This window comes from Syngnathus typhle, linkage group LG21 (genome assembly GCF_033458585.1).
Source record: "Syngnathus typhle isolate RoL2023-S1 ecotype Sweden linkage group LG21, RoL_Styp_1.0, whole genome shotgun sequence".
In the NCBI taxonomy this organism is placed as follows: Eukaryota; Metazoa; Chordata; class Actinopteri; order Syngnathiformes; family Syngnathidae; genus Syngnathus; species Syngnathus typhle.
The window spans coordinates 7,021,200-7,035,300 of record NC_083758.1 but is presented as its reverse complement, the minus strand read 5'-3'; the positions used below and the strand labels follow the sequence as shown (position 1 = coordinate 7,035,300).

At 45.3% G+C, this 14,101-nt stretch overlaps 1 protein-coding gene across 1 annotated transcript; it reads right to left on the bottom strand.

Annotated features, from left to right (window-relative positions):
* Nucleotides 1-10,587: 10,587 nt before the first annotated feature.
* On the bottom strand, nt 10,588-14,092 carry ifrd1 (interferon-related developmental regulator 1). The gene is made up of 12 exons (XM_061268386.1): nt 13,866-14,092; nt 12,917-13,021; nt 12,777-12,858; nt 12,594-12,718; nt 12,372-12,529; nt 12,252-12,302; nt 12,009-12,187; nt 11,831-11,939; nt 11,461-11,595; nt 11,267-11,395; nt 11,102-11,197; nt 10,588-11,028 (listed from the first exon to the last, which is right to left on the bottom strand). Exons 1-12 carry the CDS (start codon nt 13,894-13,896, stop codon nt 10,942-10,944), a joined length of 1,287 nt encoding a protein of 428 aa, XP_061124370.1. The 5' UTR covers nt 13,897-14,092; the 3' UTR covers nt 10,588-10,941.
* Between the last annotated feature and the right edge of the window lie 9 nt (nt 14,093-14,101).

Below are 14,101 nucleotides of genomic sequence, written 5' to 3'. Positions count from 1 at the left end.
TTCACCACGATATTAGATTATGGGCCAGATTCATCCCCCAAACTGGATTAGGTAATAAAAAGACCCCCCCACTGCCCCCTTTTCTGGACGATGTGCTGAGTCAGAGTCCACACGCGTGTCGTGTGCGGCTCCTGGCTTAGCACGCAGCTTCCAAAGTGACGCAACGCTCGACGGCGGAAGTAAATGTGCTTTTTACGGCCTTTTTTTTTTTTCATCTGACAAGCCAACATTTCTCTGAAGGCAAAGCGAGGGCGGAGGGCAATTTTATGCCCTTTAACACGATTCTCGCTCGCTAGTTTTGCTCCAGTAATTTGGCGCATTACCGCGGGTCCATTCATTAAAATTGCAAAAGGGTGTATGAAGTCGGTAAAGGAAGACTCGATAATTGCTTTTTAATGCCTATGAATGAGCGCAGCGTGATGGCTTTTTTGGCGTTTTACGCTTTTTCGCTACCACTTTCACACATGAGCTCATCGAAATACACGGAAAAAACAAAACAAAATGGACGTAAAGATAAACGCTGAATTTCCTTATATTATTTCCGAGTCCTCTCAGAGCGGAGGAAAGCGATTACTGCTTTGTCCCGATGTTCCGAGGGCATTGCTGATCCCAGTAGGCTTCTACTATCACCGACAACGAAATGTCAAAGCTATTACTTTAAATCACAGAGGGATGGATGAGAGGACGTGTTCACCGCTCGACGTCGAGAATTGAATCAGATATAGACAGAAATCGATATATAACGCAAAGTTTTTTGATCGTGGTCATAGTTTCCTTCGAAGGGCCATTACGACTGACGACTCAAATAAATGTATGAACGTCTCATTATATCAGTTTTGAAATCGGAGACGAGTAAAAATTGTTCACATTTTTTATAAAATTATTTTGAAGTGAAGCCAATTTGCAATTTTAGTAATGACACATAAAATCAATTTGTCTTTGCCGACCGAATACAATGACACTGCGGGCCAAAATTAGCCCACGAGCCGCAGTTTTAAACCACGGCCAAGTTATATTATAATATTTTGTTGCACAAAAATCTTGTAGGCAGGTGCTCAGTAGAACCGATAAATCCCAATCATTTTAAACGGGGAGGAAAGAAAGCCGGATGTATTAAATTAGGCCGGAGTTAGTTTGAAAATGGACAGATTATCTCGTTAATAGGCGCCGCGAATGTCGTTTTACAGGTGTCGCTGTAAATAGCTGAGTCGTCTCTCATCAAAGATATTGTAAGTACACTTTGAATGAGGCAAAGAGCTGGCTCGCCTGATGGCATTAAAAGCCTAAATGGAAAACTAACAAGACATGGCGCTCTGCGGGATCCCGGCGCTTGGTAATCAGCAGGCGGAGTCACGGTCGGCGAGATTCCCGTTGTGCATCTGGAACTGGAGTCGGAGGGAAATATCGTTTGCCTCGTTCTGTTCACGGTTTTATCGAGCCCAGCTTAAACCGACGGCATTCTTCGTCTGTCGTCGCTTATGCTACGCATGAATACGAGCTATCCGAGCTATCTGCCGGCTGTCAGGTAGCGACGGCCTGGTGTCTTCTCAAGCGTGACACAACAAGGCACTCAGGCAGCGACTTTTATATGTTTACTTCTTGGAAAACAAGCAAGCGGCGGTATTAAGAAAGCTTGACTTGACAGGGACCAAATGTATGCGGTGATGTGTTTTATTCCGCGTGATTTCAGTCAGGGGTGGATGTGTGGTTCCTATTTTCTGCGTGCGTGTGTGGAGAACCACGGGGGGTTCTACCAGGAGCTTGTTTGATTGCAGCCTTGAAGCTGCTTCCCACTGAGGATGAGGTGCGGCAAACAAGGCAGAGTTTAGAAGGATGAGACGGATTTATAAGCATGTGGAGATGGCTCAATTGTAATTGTGTTTCAATCGGGCCATCTGTCTTGCCCAAATGGAGCTAGCTAGCTAGTTAGCATTCCAATATCTTTTTGTATGTCCAAAGTAATATGAAGAGCGACAAAATAGCTAGCTAGCTAGCGTTCCAACATCTCTTTGTATGTACAAAGTAATATGAAGAGCGACAAATATTGCGTTGCCCAAATGTAGCTAGCTAGCCAGTTAGCATTCCAATATCTTTTTGTATGTACAAAGTAATATGAAGAGTGACAAATATTGCGTTGCTCAAAAGCAGCTGGCTAGCATTCCAATATCGCTTTGTATGTACGGTATTGCAGAGTAATATGAAGAGCAACACCGATTATTTTCAGGAGACAATAAAGGACCCTTGCCATCTGTTTTGCCGAAAAGTAGCTAGCTAGCTAGCATTCTAATATTTCTTTGTATGTACAAAGTAATATGAAGAGTGACAAAGTAGCTAGCTAGCTAGCTAGCGTTCCAACATCTCTTTGTATGTACAAAGTAATATGAAGAGCGATAAATATTGCGTTGCCCAAAAGTAGCTAGCTAGCTAGCTAGCTAGCATTCCAATATCTCTTTGTACGTACGGTATTTGCAAAGTAATATGAAGAGCGACAAATACTGCGTTATGCAACGCCGTTTATTTTCAGGAGACAATAAAGGTCCCCCCTGCCTCACATGACACAAATCGAGTTTATGTTTCTAATATTGTGGCAATTTTACTGCAATCCACCCCGCCAGGTCGGGCTGACATCATTTCATTATTTATTTCCTAATCAGCGGAAGATTAATGAAATTCCAATTTAGAAAGCGAGAGACTGGTGCCCCTAACACCCCCCCCCCCCCCTTGCGGGCTACATTTTCGTTATTTACTCATCATTGATGTTTACTTGGAGATGCGGGACATCGGGGAGTGACTTTTATCACCCATGGGTGGAGGTGCAAGGAGTGGGAGTAGCGCTACTACTCGGCGCTTGCGGCTAGCCACCATGTGGAATAAAAGCTTTTTATCGATTGTCTCCGAGCGGAGTTAGACACGGCGGTGATTGCGTTCTCTGCAGAGTGCATCAACGGCAAAATGACTCCCAAACCACATTTTCCCCCCTTTTCTTGTTTATTCATCGCAGCAATGGCCTTCCAGACATCTCTCGCTGTGTTAATTAAAACGTCTTGCAGTCAGACATTCATTTGCCTGTTTTGGAAAGTGTCAATCGTTTGTTTCCCCATGTGCTGAATTGAAAGTAAAAACGACCGTGTTGGCGCCAGAGCAGCCTCTGGGAGGAAAACGAATGACCCGGAAAGTAGTTGCTATCAAAGTGAAGCATTACCCCGTCGCAAATTCATTTTCATCACGCTTCGGAATAACGCTTGTTCTCGGAAGCGCCGGGCTGAAATTGCTTTGGGGTCAACTGGACCGCAAGACAGCGTCGGGTGTTTCCGCGTAAGCCAAGCGCTGGTCAGTCAGCATGCTACTTTCATATTAGCCAGGTGATTTATACGTGCGGACGTGCTAGGCGGTCCTCGTAATGGAGGCTTATGACAGCATGACCGAGTGGCTTCACGCTCGACTCCATTTCCAACATTTTTTTTTGTGTCCCTGTTGCCATGAGACCAGCCCTACATTTTCAAGCCATAAATATCGTCGCTAATCTACGGTCAAGCCTCGAGTCGCCGCACGCTCGACCACGGCGGCTAACTTTGTAAACAACACTGATTGACCCGCGCCGCCTTACAATCAATCATACTAATTTATGCGAAGAACTCCGCTTAGTTTGTTTTTATTTTTCCCCCTCCTTCTGTCGTGCTGTATTTCTGCCTCCCTTCATTTTTTTTTTTGTACAACTCGCTATCGACGTTGCGATGAGTGCTGCCCTGCTTTTCGTACATTTTGCTTTTAATAAGTGCATCCCAGCAGAGGCTGGCAGAGATGTCCGGGAGCCGCCAGGGGAGTACATTGCCTATTTGTTGCATCAGTGCTTTAGTGGATGCAAGCCCCGGAGGAAGCGTCCGACTCAGCACTTTTGCCAACGATTATCGGCTTTTTTTTTTTATGTCTGACAGACATGTCGACGACGAGACACAAAAGAACATGAGGGCGAGCGTAATAGTTTCTTCAGTTTTGCATGTTCCTCTTTCTTTTCTTTCAGGGGCTATTTAGCACACAAGTGTCAAACTCAAGGCCCGGGGGGCCAGATAGGGCCCGCCACATCATTTTATGTGGCCCGCCAAGACAAATTGTGCATCAAATTGGTGTGTCATTACTACAATTGCAAATTTGTCTTCACTTTTTTTTTTAAAAACTCTTTTGACTCGTCTGATTTGAAAACGAGTCAGGTTGTTTTGTAGCTTTTACTGTATATAATATGTGGTGCTCATACATTTATTTAGGTTGACAGTCATAATGGCCCTCCAAAAGAAGCTATCACTACATTGGGTCCCGCGAAAAAAAAAAGGTTTGACACCCCTGCCTTAGCAGAAAAAGTATTTTGCATGTGTCGTACTAGCATCAGCATCAAGCTAGTGGACTAAAAACTGTTGGTTTTTTTTAAATACACAAAATCTTTGTTTTCAATTTAGTTTAATGTAAATAGTGTCAGTAAAGAACTTGAAGCCTATTTTTAAAAGATTTCCCCCCCAAAATTATACATGCCAAGCTGTGAAGTACACCAAAAGTATTTTTTTCCTTGTTTGCATTAGCATTAAGCTAGTGAACTGAAAAAGTGTGTGTTTTTTATTTTATTTTAAAATACACAAAATGTAATTCTCTGTGTTGTCTATTCATTCGAATGTAAATAGTGTCAGTGAAGAACTTGAATCCTATTTAAAAAAAATATTTTCCCCGAAATTATACGTTATTTGTTCATTAATTCTCCTTTTAAGTACATGTTTTAAGAGCCTCTCTAAATTCCCGAGCCTTGACTATTGATTAAGATTCCGTGTGTATCCACACAAGTGATTAAGTGCTGATGCTAGGGGGGAGGTCTGGCCGGAGGTGCGGGCGCGTCGCCAGCTCTCGTCCTCGTTGTAGCCACACAAAATCGAATACAGATGACTTCATCATTTTTTTGCCTAGCGACCTTCCCGGCATTCCTTTTTTCCCGCTCCGCACCCTTCCTCCTGTACGACCTTCCCAACGTTGCTCAAATCCCCCTCAAGGGCGTTCCCGCTCCGAACGATTTAAGGCTAAGTGGCGAAAACTCTGCTGAGTCGAACCGGCCCCCAAATCGGAGAAACCGAGCGATCGATAGCTCCCCCCCCCCTGTCGACTGTCAACCGTTTTATTTCGCAAGATGTGTGCATTTATCAGACGAGTATTTGTGCGAGCTCCTGCAACCTCGTGTCTTTCGAGCACATCGAGGCCTTACACGTGTCCTGCGGCTCATGTCCACTCGTTGGAGGTATCTGATGTGCAGAGCTGCAAGCGCTAGAAAAGTTTTTGTTGCGTTGACTTATCTCGCTCAAAAGTTTCATCCGTCATCCACCCGTCCGTGGCCGGGATCAATTTTAGCGAGACGGCCATGTTTTTCCGAGACTAGGTCACAAAGGTATTGAGTTACGACTTTCATATGTAGGAGGAAGGACGAGGCCAGATGAGTTGCAGAGCGAGAACTCTCGGCTCATTTTCATCTGCAAACGACTTTGCCGGCGATGACTGTAAATCACCAGCGTGGGAAGGAATGATTTTGCCGTTTGTTTGCAAAGGGCAAAGAAGTCAAGGCGGTTGAATAGCAAGATGGTCGATCAAAGCCAGGTTAAAGACTAATTAGAGGGGGCATCAATAGTGAGGTGAGGCTGCTTGAGGGGAGGCTCAGGTTGTAGACCACCTGACCAGAGGTTAATAGATGAAGGGGAGTGACACTGACACACATTGCGGGAACGTATGCAATGGGCTTGTTATTTATAACGGCGCCGTTCAGGCTCGCTTCGAGGTTCGGTTGTCATGGAGATGCTTAGAAGTCGCAGCAGTGTGACTGAAGGCACCTTAGATGCGCTTCGTTTTTATTGCCATTTGGTTCCTGTCCATTTTTTTGCCGATCATTTGAGTCCATTTGACCAATGTGTGTATCCTTCAATGAAATTGTCACCACGTTGCGTCCGCCAGGTTAGCGCTGCATGGTTACCATGGTAACAGCAGCACTAAAGCGGGCTCACCAGAAGATTCTTCTAAAAGATTCTGTCTTTGACTTTTTGACCATAAGTCACCCTCGTGCAACGTTTGTATGTGTTGCATTGTAGTGACGCAGGGTTTGCTTGTTAGTGTGTAAAGGCTCCAGCGAGTTTCTGCTCGTAGCATCGCTGCCTAATGAGCTGTGAAACGAACCACTGGCCTTATTCCCCTATATGCAGATACAAGCTGCTCGACACGTTTCATCTCGCATTGTGGCCCGGTATCTGTCATAGTGAATGGAGTGTAAACTAAAACAACAGTGGATAAATATACTAGCGTGTGCGTCGAAAGCTAAAATGGCCGCCGACGGGAAGTGTTACATGCTAGGTCGAAATGAAAAAATGACCGTAGCACTGTTTCCTCCTGAAAGTCGGCATAGTATTAGGAAATTGACAGATATTGAGATGGCACAACTCGACTCATCAGTACGGCACTAATATAGACTGCAAATTCAATCTCCGCCCCGATCGAGACGGGCGCCGGCTTTATCTCTCCGGCGAGGACCGGGCGTTTGTTGTTGTGACAGACGAGAATTTATCACCGAGATTACCGGCAGCCGCGGCACCTTACGAGGAGACAAAGCCGTCGAGAAATTCTGTGTGGAGAAAAGTGGTGAGACTGAGAGAGAAGTTGCGTGATTCACGGCTAAGGCGTCGGGATTCCCGATTGGAAAATCGTATTTATTATTGTGCGTGCTTGTTGACGATAACAAACAAACTGTGAGAATTTGCCGCTTTTCTTTTTTTTTTTTTTTTTACAAGCCGTTAATGTCGAGAGACAAACCCGCCTTTGTATTTGTCATTTTGTTACATAGTTTAGCTTATCTATTTTTATTACGTTGTTTTTATTCAGGCGGTGTTCCAGCTACCTAAAAACACCAGGCTTGTATTTCATTCCTTTTCAGACGTAGCCGCAGAACCGGTTTTGTTGACGGTAATCTGGAAATCTGCTGAGGTCAACTGAAGGCCTTCAAGTATTCTGATTTTATGTATTCTTTATCATTTTCCTTTCATATCATTTTTACATAAGCCCTTCTTGAGGCCCCTTATCAGGCGCTATGTTAATGTTCCATCGTCAAGCTCCGGGAAGAGCGAGGATCAGTATAGAATGCTTTTAAAATTAATATTTTTTAAAAGGTCGCTTGTCGGCCTAGAAGTGCGAGATTGAAGGGAAAACGATAAGCCAATCTCGCCTCAGATCATATAAATCTCTCAAAGAGCTTTCTCAGCCCGGGTTGCCATGGCGACGTGGCCAGACACGGCCGTGGCGAAAAAGTGAACCCGATTTGTGACGTTGACTTTTAACCGTTGCTCTTTCGGTCTGCTCGCACAGAATGGTTCCATCCACATCCCAAAATGTTTTTTTTTTTTCTTTTTCTCCAGCTGTTCTTTGCAGATCTTTTCCTCGCGTGCGCAGCCCGCCCCGAGTGACCTTGTTAAATTCAGTACGTGCATCGCGGCGCTCGGGCTAGCACGCAGTCTGCGGCCCCTGCGTTTGTTGCTAACCGGCGAGCGGGCTCACCTTGAGGCCGGGGACATGTTTTGTCTTGTTTATCAAAGGCTATCAAGTGCTGACGGCGAAAAGGCCGCTCGGTTTGAGTCTACCTCCATCACTCGTATGATCAAGTGCGGAACGGTCGCCTTTGGGTTTTTTTCATTTCACCTCGGGGGGGGGGGGGCGATAAAGGGGAGTAAGAGGAGCGTGGTGGACGTGCTAATTAAATCGCGCGTGCGGCGATAATGAGACGACCGAAAGCATCTTGAGGAGCTTCCTTTACGGGGAGCAGCCAATCCTACCGGCGAGTTTGCACACTGATGAGCCCGCTCGACCAATCAAGTGGCTCGTTCCGAGCCTTGGCAACAACCTCCGCGGCAAAGCAGAAACAGCAGTGCGATGTGTGGAATGAGAGGGAGGGTGTCTTTGCGTGTTGTGTGTTTGGCTCGTAGCGCCTCGTATAAAACGTGTCTGGACTCTCTTGTAGGCAGCTCGGGTGTTTGTGTGTGTGTGTGAACATGCACACACTATACACACACACACAACGCCACGTCCCATTCCAATCTCTGTAGTTTCTCTCGCGGGTGGCATAATACTTGATGACCTCATGAAGTCCTTACGAGCATCCAATCTATACACACACACACGCGTGTCAGCCTTGAAACACGCTAAGGTGTGCGCTCGCATAATTAAGATTGAGCGGAAGATTCATCCGAGTCGGGAACGGAAGGAAAATTGATTGTTACAACAGCTGATGTCCCCCTTGGCCCGTACGAATGTAATTCAATTGGAGTTTAGATTGGAGCCAACGGTGAAAGGAATCCAAATGAGCAAAGGAGACAAGTTTTCCCCACATAAAAAAAAATAAAATACAAATAAATACATCAATTTAAAAAATAAAATAAATAAATACATCGATTAAAAAAATATATACCGTAATTTTCGGACTATAAGTCGCACCGGAGTATAAGTCGCACCAGCCATAAAATGCCCAAAAAAGTGAAAAAAAACCATATATGTATATAAGTCGCTCCTGAGTATAAGTCGCCCCCCCCCACCCAAACTATGAAAAAAAACCGCGACTTATAGTCCGAAAATTACGGTATATATATTTATAAAAATATTTAAAAAATGGTTTTTTTTTCATGTCTCGGCTGAGTGCTTTTGACTTGGTGCCGGTTTCCCGGCAACCCGAGAGACATGATGTACTCTGCAAGTCATTTACGAGCGGCAAAACAACCTTGAATATTCAGTCCGACTAAAACGATGATTAGACATTCTTCGATTCGTTCGTTTGACAATATTGCGAAACTACTTGACCCAAAGCGAGGTGTAAAAATGAATGGATACTTGTCCCAAAAATAGAGGGAAAATTGAAAGTTGCCAGAGAGATAAATGTTTCATTTAAGTCCGGGGCGCTACCAGTAGTTTTTGTACCCGACGTGCATGACTACGGCCTCATCCGGAGAACAGTTGTCAGCCCTGATGGGGGTCTGCCATCATCAGTGGCCCACATAACGGGATGGGAAGGAGGGAGGGTTGCGTTAACGGGGGTGTGGCGGGCAGGAGTGGGAGGTATGATGTGTCTGCATGTGTTCATGTGTGTGTGCTCATAACAGCAATGAGTCACACAGTGTGGGGGCTGCATTGCATCTGCGCCCGGCACGACAAAATGTGCATCGCTGCACCGTGTTTCAAGGCTGCGAGCACCTTCCATATGCTCCGTTTCCACTCGCACATGAATGAAACGCATGTACGCTCGCTTCGTACGATTCGATTCACGGGATTATCATTTGCAGGGGTGCGTTGTCGTGGTCGAATCGAGGGTTGCCATTGTTGTGGGTCGATTTGAGAATTGTGTAATGGAATATTTTCAAGCTCCAAACTGGGTGCTCGGTGTCATCACTCGTGTTCATTTTCAAGTGGAGACATGATTAGTGTCAATGCGAGGGATGCTGCTGCAGCAGCCAGGCAGATGGAGGCAAAGCGCCACCACTTGGCCAGCAATGGAATTGACACTCTGCTCACTGAAAATTTTAAATACATTTTTCTATTATATATAGAAAAATATAATATATACACTACCGTTCAAAAGTTTGGGGTCACAAAATTGTTTGGGTGACGCCAAACTTTTGAACGGTAGTGTAAATATTATTATAATAAAATATTATGAATTAAATATAAATTATATCTTATATTTGTATAAGATTATATATAATCTATGAATATAAGTATATAAGTATATTATAAGATTTTTTACACAGAAGATTATATATATAATCTATAAATAATTATCTAAATAAATATATACACTACCGTTCAAAAGTTTGGGGTCACCCAAACAATTTTGTGACCCCAAACTTTTGAACGGTAGTGTACATATAATTGTTTTATAAATATTACATATATACATATATTAAAATAAATATTAATATACATATATTGAAATAAATATTTAAATATACATATTTAAATATATCCCAAAATTTCAAATCATTTTTTTGCCAAGGTACGACTTTCCTAACCGTATTCGAACGATCGCCAACGACGACACAGCTCTTACTGCCCCGTTGCTAACGAATAATAGCTCGTTAGCATTATTTTGCCAATCCAATCAGGACCATCTTGTTTACTTAACAGGATAGCTGCGGCTAATTGTTGATAACACGCTTCATGGTTACTTTGTCCGCCTCCCTGACAATCTTGCAATAACCACAACCTTGGGGAGTTCACAAGTGTGTCTGGGATAGAGGGAAGTGGGGGTGCACATTGTTCTGCTGGGTACCCTTTATGGGCAGATTCCTCACTCTGATATAGAGTCGTAAAAGAGATTCACACACACGCCAGTGGCTCACAATGACCTTCTCTCGGTGGAAGGTTCCCGCTCTTTAAACGTGCTAAGCAAAGCGAAAATATATATTCCAGCAATCCTGGGGAAATTCATTTGACAAGCCTTTTTGTAGCTATACTGGATAGTTTGACATTTCTGCCAGTGGGGGTGAATATTTGATCATTCCCAAGGTGAATGCGTTCCTCAAAAAAAAAGTCAAATCCTTTTGTTTGCACTTTATTACCACCGTATTTTTTCTTCTTCATACACCCAATGCAAAATATAGCAACACCAGGTTGGACACGTTGAAACTTCTCGTGGTCAGCTAGCTAGCGCAACGTAACAAAAGAGGGCGGACGAAAATATAAATACGATCAGTACTAATCTAACTTTACTGGAATTTTGAAATCTGACATATGTACAATATCACAATGAGTGTGAACGCGCTTAACATACAGGCGTAGTGTTACAAATGGTGTAGAAATTACCCAAAACGTTACACACATGTTAAAACAAGTGATTATAAGCAAAGAATATTTGTAAATAAGTTGTTCACGGGAAAAAAAAAAAACAACTTAGAAGTCGCCCACATCTGATCTCTTGTCCCTAAACTTGCTTCTGGCTTTGGTCCGAGCTTTGAAGGCGGCCGAGTTGTGAAGATGCTGTGAAAAGGGAAGCCATTTTTTATTTCAACATTTGCTCCGGCTGCGATCAAAAAGCAATTTTGTGGCTTACCCTCTCAAAGCGGGAGATTTTCATGGCCTTTATCGTGGCCGAGTCGACCAGCACTGGGGGCCCGAGTTGGAACACGTCTCGGATGAATTCGTTGGCCTGCGAGGGCGGACCGGCGGGTTTCGATTTAGGACGGCGTGACATCACGGCGGCGACAAACAAACGCACCTGCAAGTGGTAGTTCATTCCCGAGCCCACAAACTCCCTGAAGGCGTCGTACATCCTCTTCCTGAGCCAGCTGTCGATGGTCATGCGTTCTGTCCCGAAGCGAATGCTCTCCGACTGGAAGTCGCCCTCCTGGAAAAGACCGAGATTGGACTCTCGACGTCATGCGAGGCTCAAGCGTCGGGGTTCAGACTCACCTCGACGGCTTTGAGCACGTCCCGGAACACGGAGCGTTGCTTTTTTTTGTCCGTCTTGGCGCGATGTTTGTTGCAGTCGGTGGCCAGCGCGCTCAGTTTGTCACACAGCTCGTCCCAGGCGTCAAATTCAAACTCCTAGAAGACATTTGAGGTTCTGGTTGATATTTAAAAAAATTAAATAAGAGTCACTCTGGATTTTCAGAGCACATATAGGTCAACTCATGAGGTTCCGCAAGGTTCTATCTTAGGCCCCCCTCTTTTTTGCCATTTATATGAATGACATAGCAAATCGGTATTTCTATGACATTGTTATCTCTGCACAAAGTAAACATCTCTGCCATTTTAAAAGCATTCAGCACGAGCCGCTCACAGGGTCCAAATCTCTGGCCAGCTCGAAAAGCAGCGCGATGGTCTCTCCCGCGGCGATCCTCATGTTGACGTCGTCGCTCTCCAGCAACCTCGGAAGCTTGGGCAGATGTCTGAACAACAAACGTGGGGAATTATTCTCAATTTGTTACCCGTCTTGGTAGAGCGCCGTCATGACGTACTTGCGCAAGATGTCTTTGAGCTGGCTGCCGGTGCAGATGGTGAGGAGCAGGGCCCAGGACAAAAGAGCGTTGGTGTGGAGCTGGCTGACGGGAGCGCTGATGGAGGCGCACGTGCCGTCCGCCCTGGCGTAGGAGCGGCTGAAGAGGTTCTCGAAGCATTCCATGGTGGCGCACACGTCCTTGAGAACGCAAGCGGCCGAGGTCAACCGTGTGACGCCACTTCTATCAAATCAATCAACTTACCAAAACGTCATCTTCGGCAACCAACGTGCAGAGGCCCAAACTTGTCGCCACCTAAAACAAGAGCTTCATTTGAGTTTCTCTTCCTAAAGTTCCTTCACAGCGATAAGAAGAGCCACCGACCGCCTGTCTGCCTTGCATGTTTGCCGAGCCGTCGGCCAGGATGTTCTTGAAAATAGGCTTGAGCGTCTTCAACACTTCCTCGCTCTCGATGCCAGAGCCCAGCTGGATGCACAGCAGGCAAGCCAACGACGCCGCGGCCCGCTGCTCTTCACCTTTCCCTGACAACAGCGACCCGTTAAACCCGACCCCGATGTTTGCATCTTCCATTCCGGAGCGCCTTACCTTTCTTCAGACTGCGTTCGATGCTATCGGTGATGGTCATCCTTTGCTCCGAGATGAACTCGTACAAGATGCGCGTGGCCATTGCCGTCTTGAGCCCGTCCAGCGCCCCCTGTCTGGTCTTAGCGCTGAAGAAACAGCAAACGTTAACCGCGGCTCATCCTTTCAACGCGACAACTCCATTACCTCTTGTCCACCGTGCTGTCGATGAATCCCTTGAGCTTGTACTGGAAATCCTCTTGGGCTGCATCCTCGCTGGCCTCGCCACCTTAGAAAAGAACCCACCCTTAGTACTCTTAACACAACAATTAATATTTCCTGCTCACCTTCATCAGCCACACTGGTGACATCGCTGAAGCTGCTGCAATGACTGAGCGTCTCAACGGAGGCGTCCTCGTCGCTGAAAGGCTGCACGTTTCCATGCTGCGCCCCTGAAGAAGAAAACAGTACATCTGCTGCAACTCTTCTTACATAATACTGGCAGAGGTACCTGCGCAAACACGACATTTATCTAATCTGTTCCCCCGTGTGCTGCTGGTTTGCAGATTACAACATGCTCGGGGTCAGTCTGGTTTATTTTAAAAGCTGTTCAAACAGTTTGGGGTCATAAATGCATTGACGGGGCAAGATCTCAAATGATTTACTGGGCATTCCAGGATATATGTTAAAAGATCCAAGAAGCGTGATGTTGGGACTTTAGCACACGTCGGCCATTTGAGTGCATGTGTTGACGTGTACTGAACAGCTGATCTACGGAGGGGGAGAAGCCAGCACCGCCTTTAACACGCCCAAAACAACCAGCAAATGTCCGCATTCAGTCCCGACACAACAACAGGGCCTAAACGCCTTTAAACTGCAGAAATAATCCAAAGCATTTAAAAGAATGCAACTCCAAGACATATTATTGAAGAAATAAAATCGGAACGTTTAACTACGGTACAAAACTAACTGATGCAAAGCTAGCTAAAATGCTGCAAAAAAAAAAGGGAGGAAAACTCAAACTTTAACCATGGCTGGATAAATACACTCGGGCTTTATAATACTATAAATGTTAAAACGGGCAAACATTAACCCACGTCGTGTGTTCGCACGTTTTTACCGCTTTGTGTTAGCTGCTAAAATAGCCGCAAAATAGAGTTGGACGAATACGAGTCCATGTTTGTAGTCCGCGCGCGAGACACGTGCAACGCAAGTCAACGCCCGGGCGCCCCCGTAAAAACTACAACTCTCATCGCCCAACGCTAGGCCAAAACAAGGCCCGATTTCCTCACTCACCTCTGCCGCTCTTCTTCTTGGCCTTTCGCATTTTCTTTGCTTTCCAAATCGTCACTTTTTGATCAAAAATCAGCCAATACACGACCAGCTTTTATTGTGTTGTCTAGCAAAATGAAAATAACCCCGCGGCACCGTGAAGAAAAGGCAATTGAAAGCGATCTGGGAGGTACACTGTTGTCCGAGACGATACATTTTCCTCTCATACACACCAGTGCTGCGCTGATCACGCGACACCA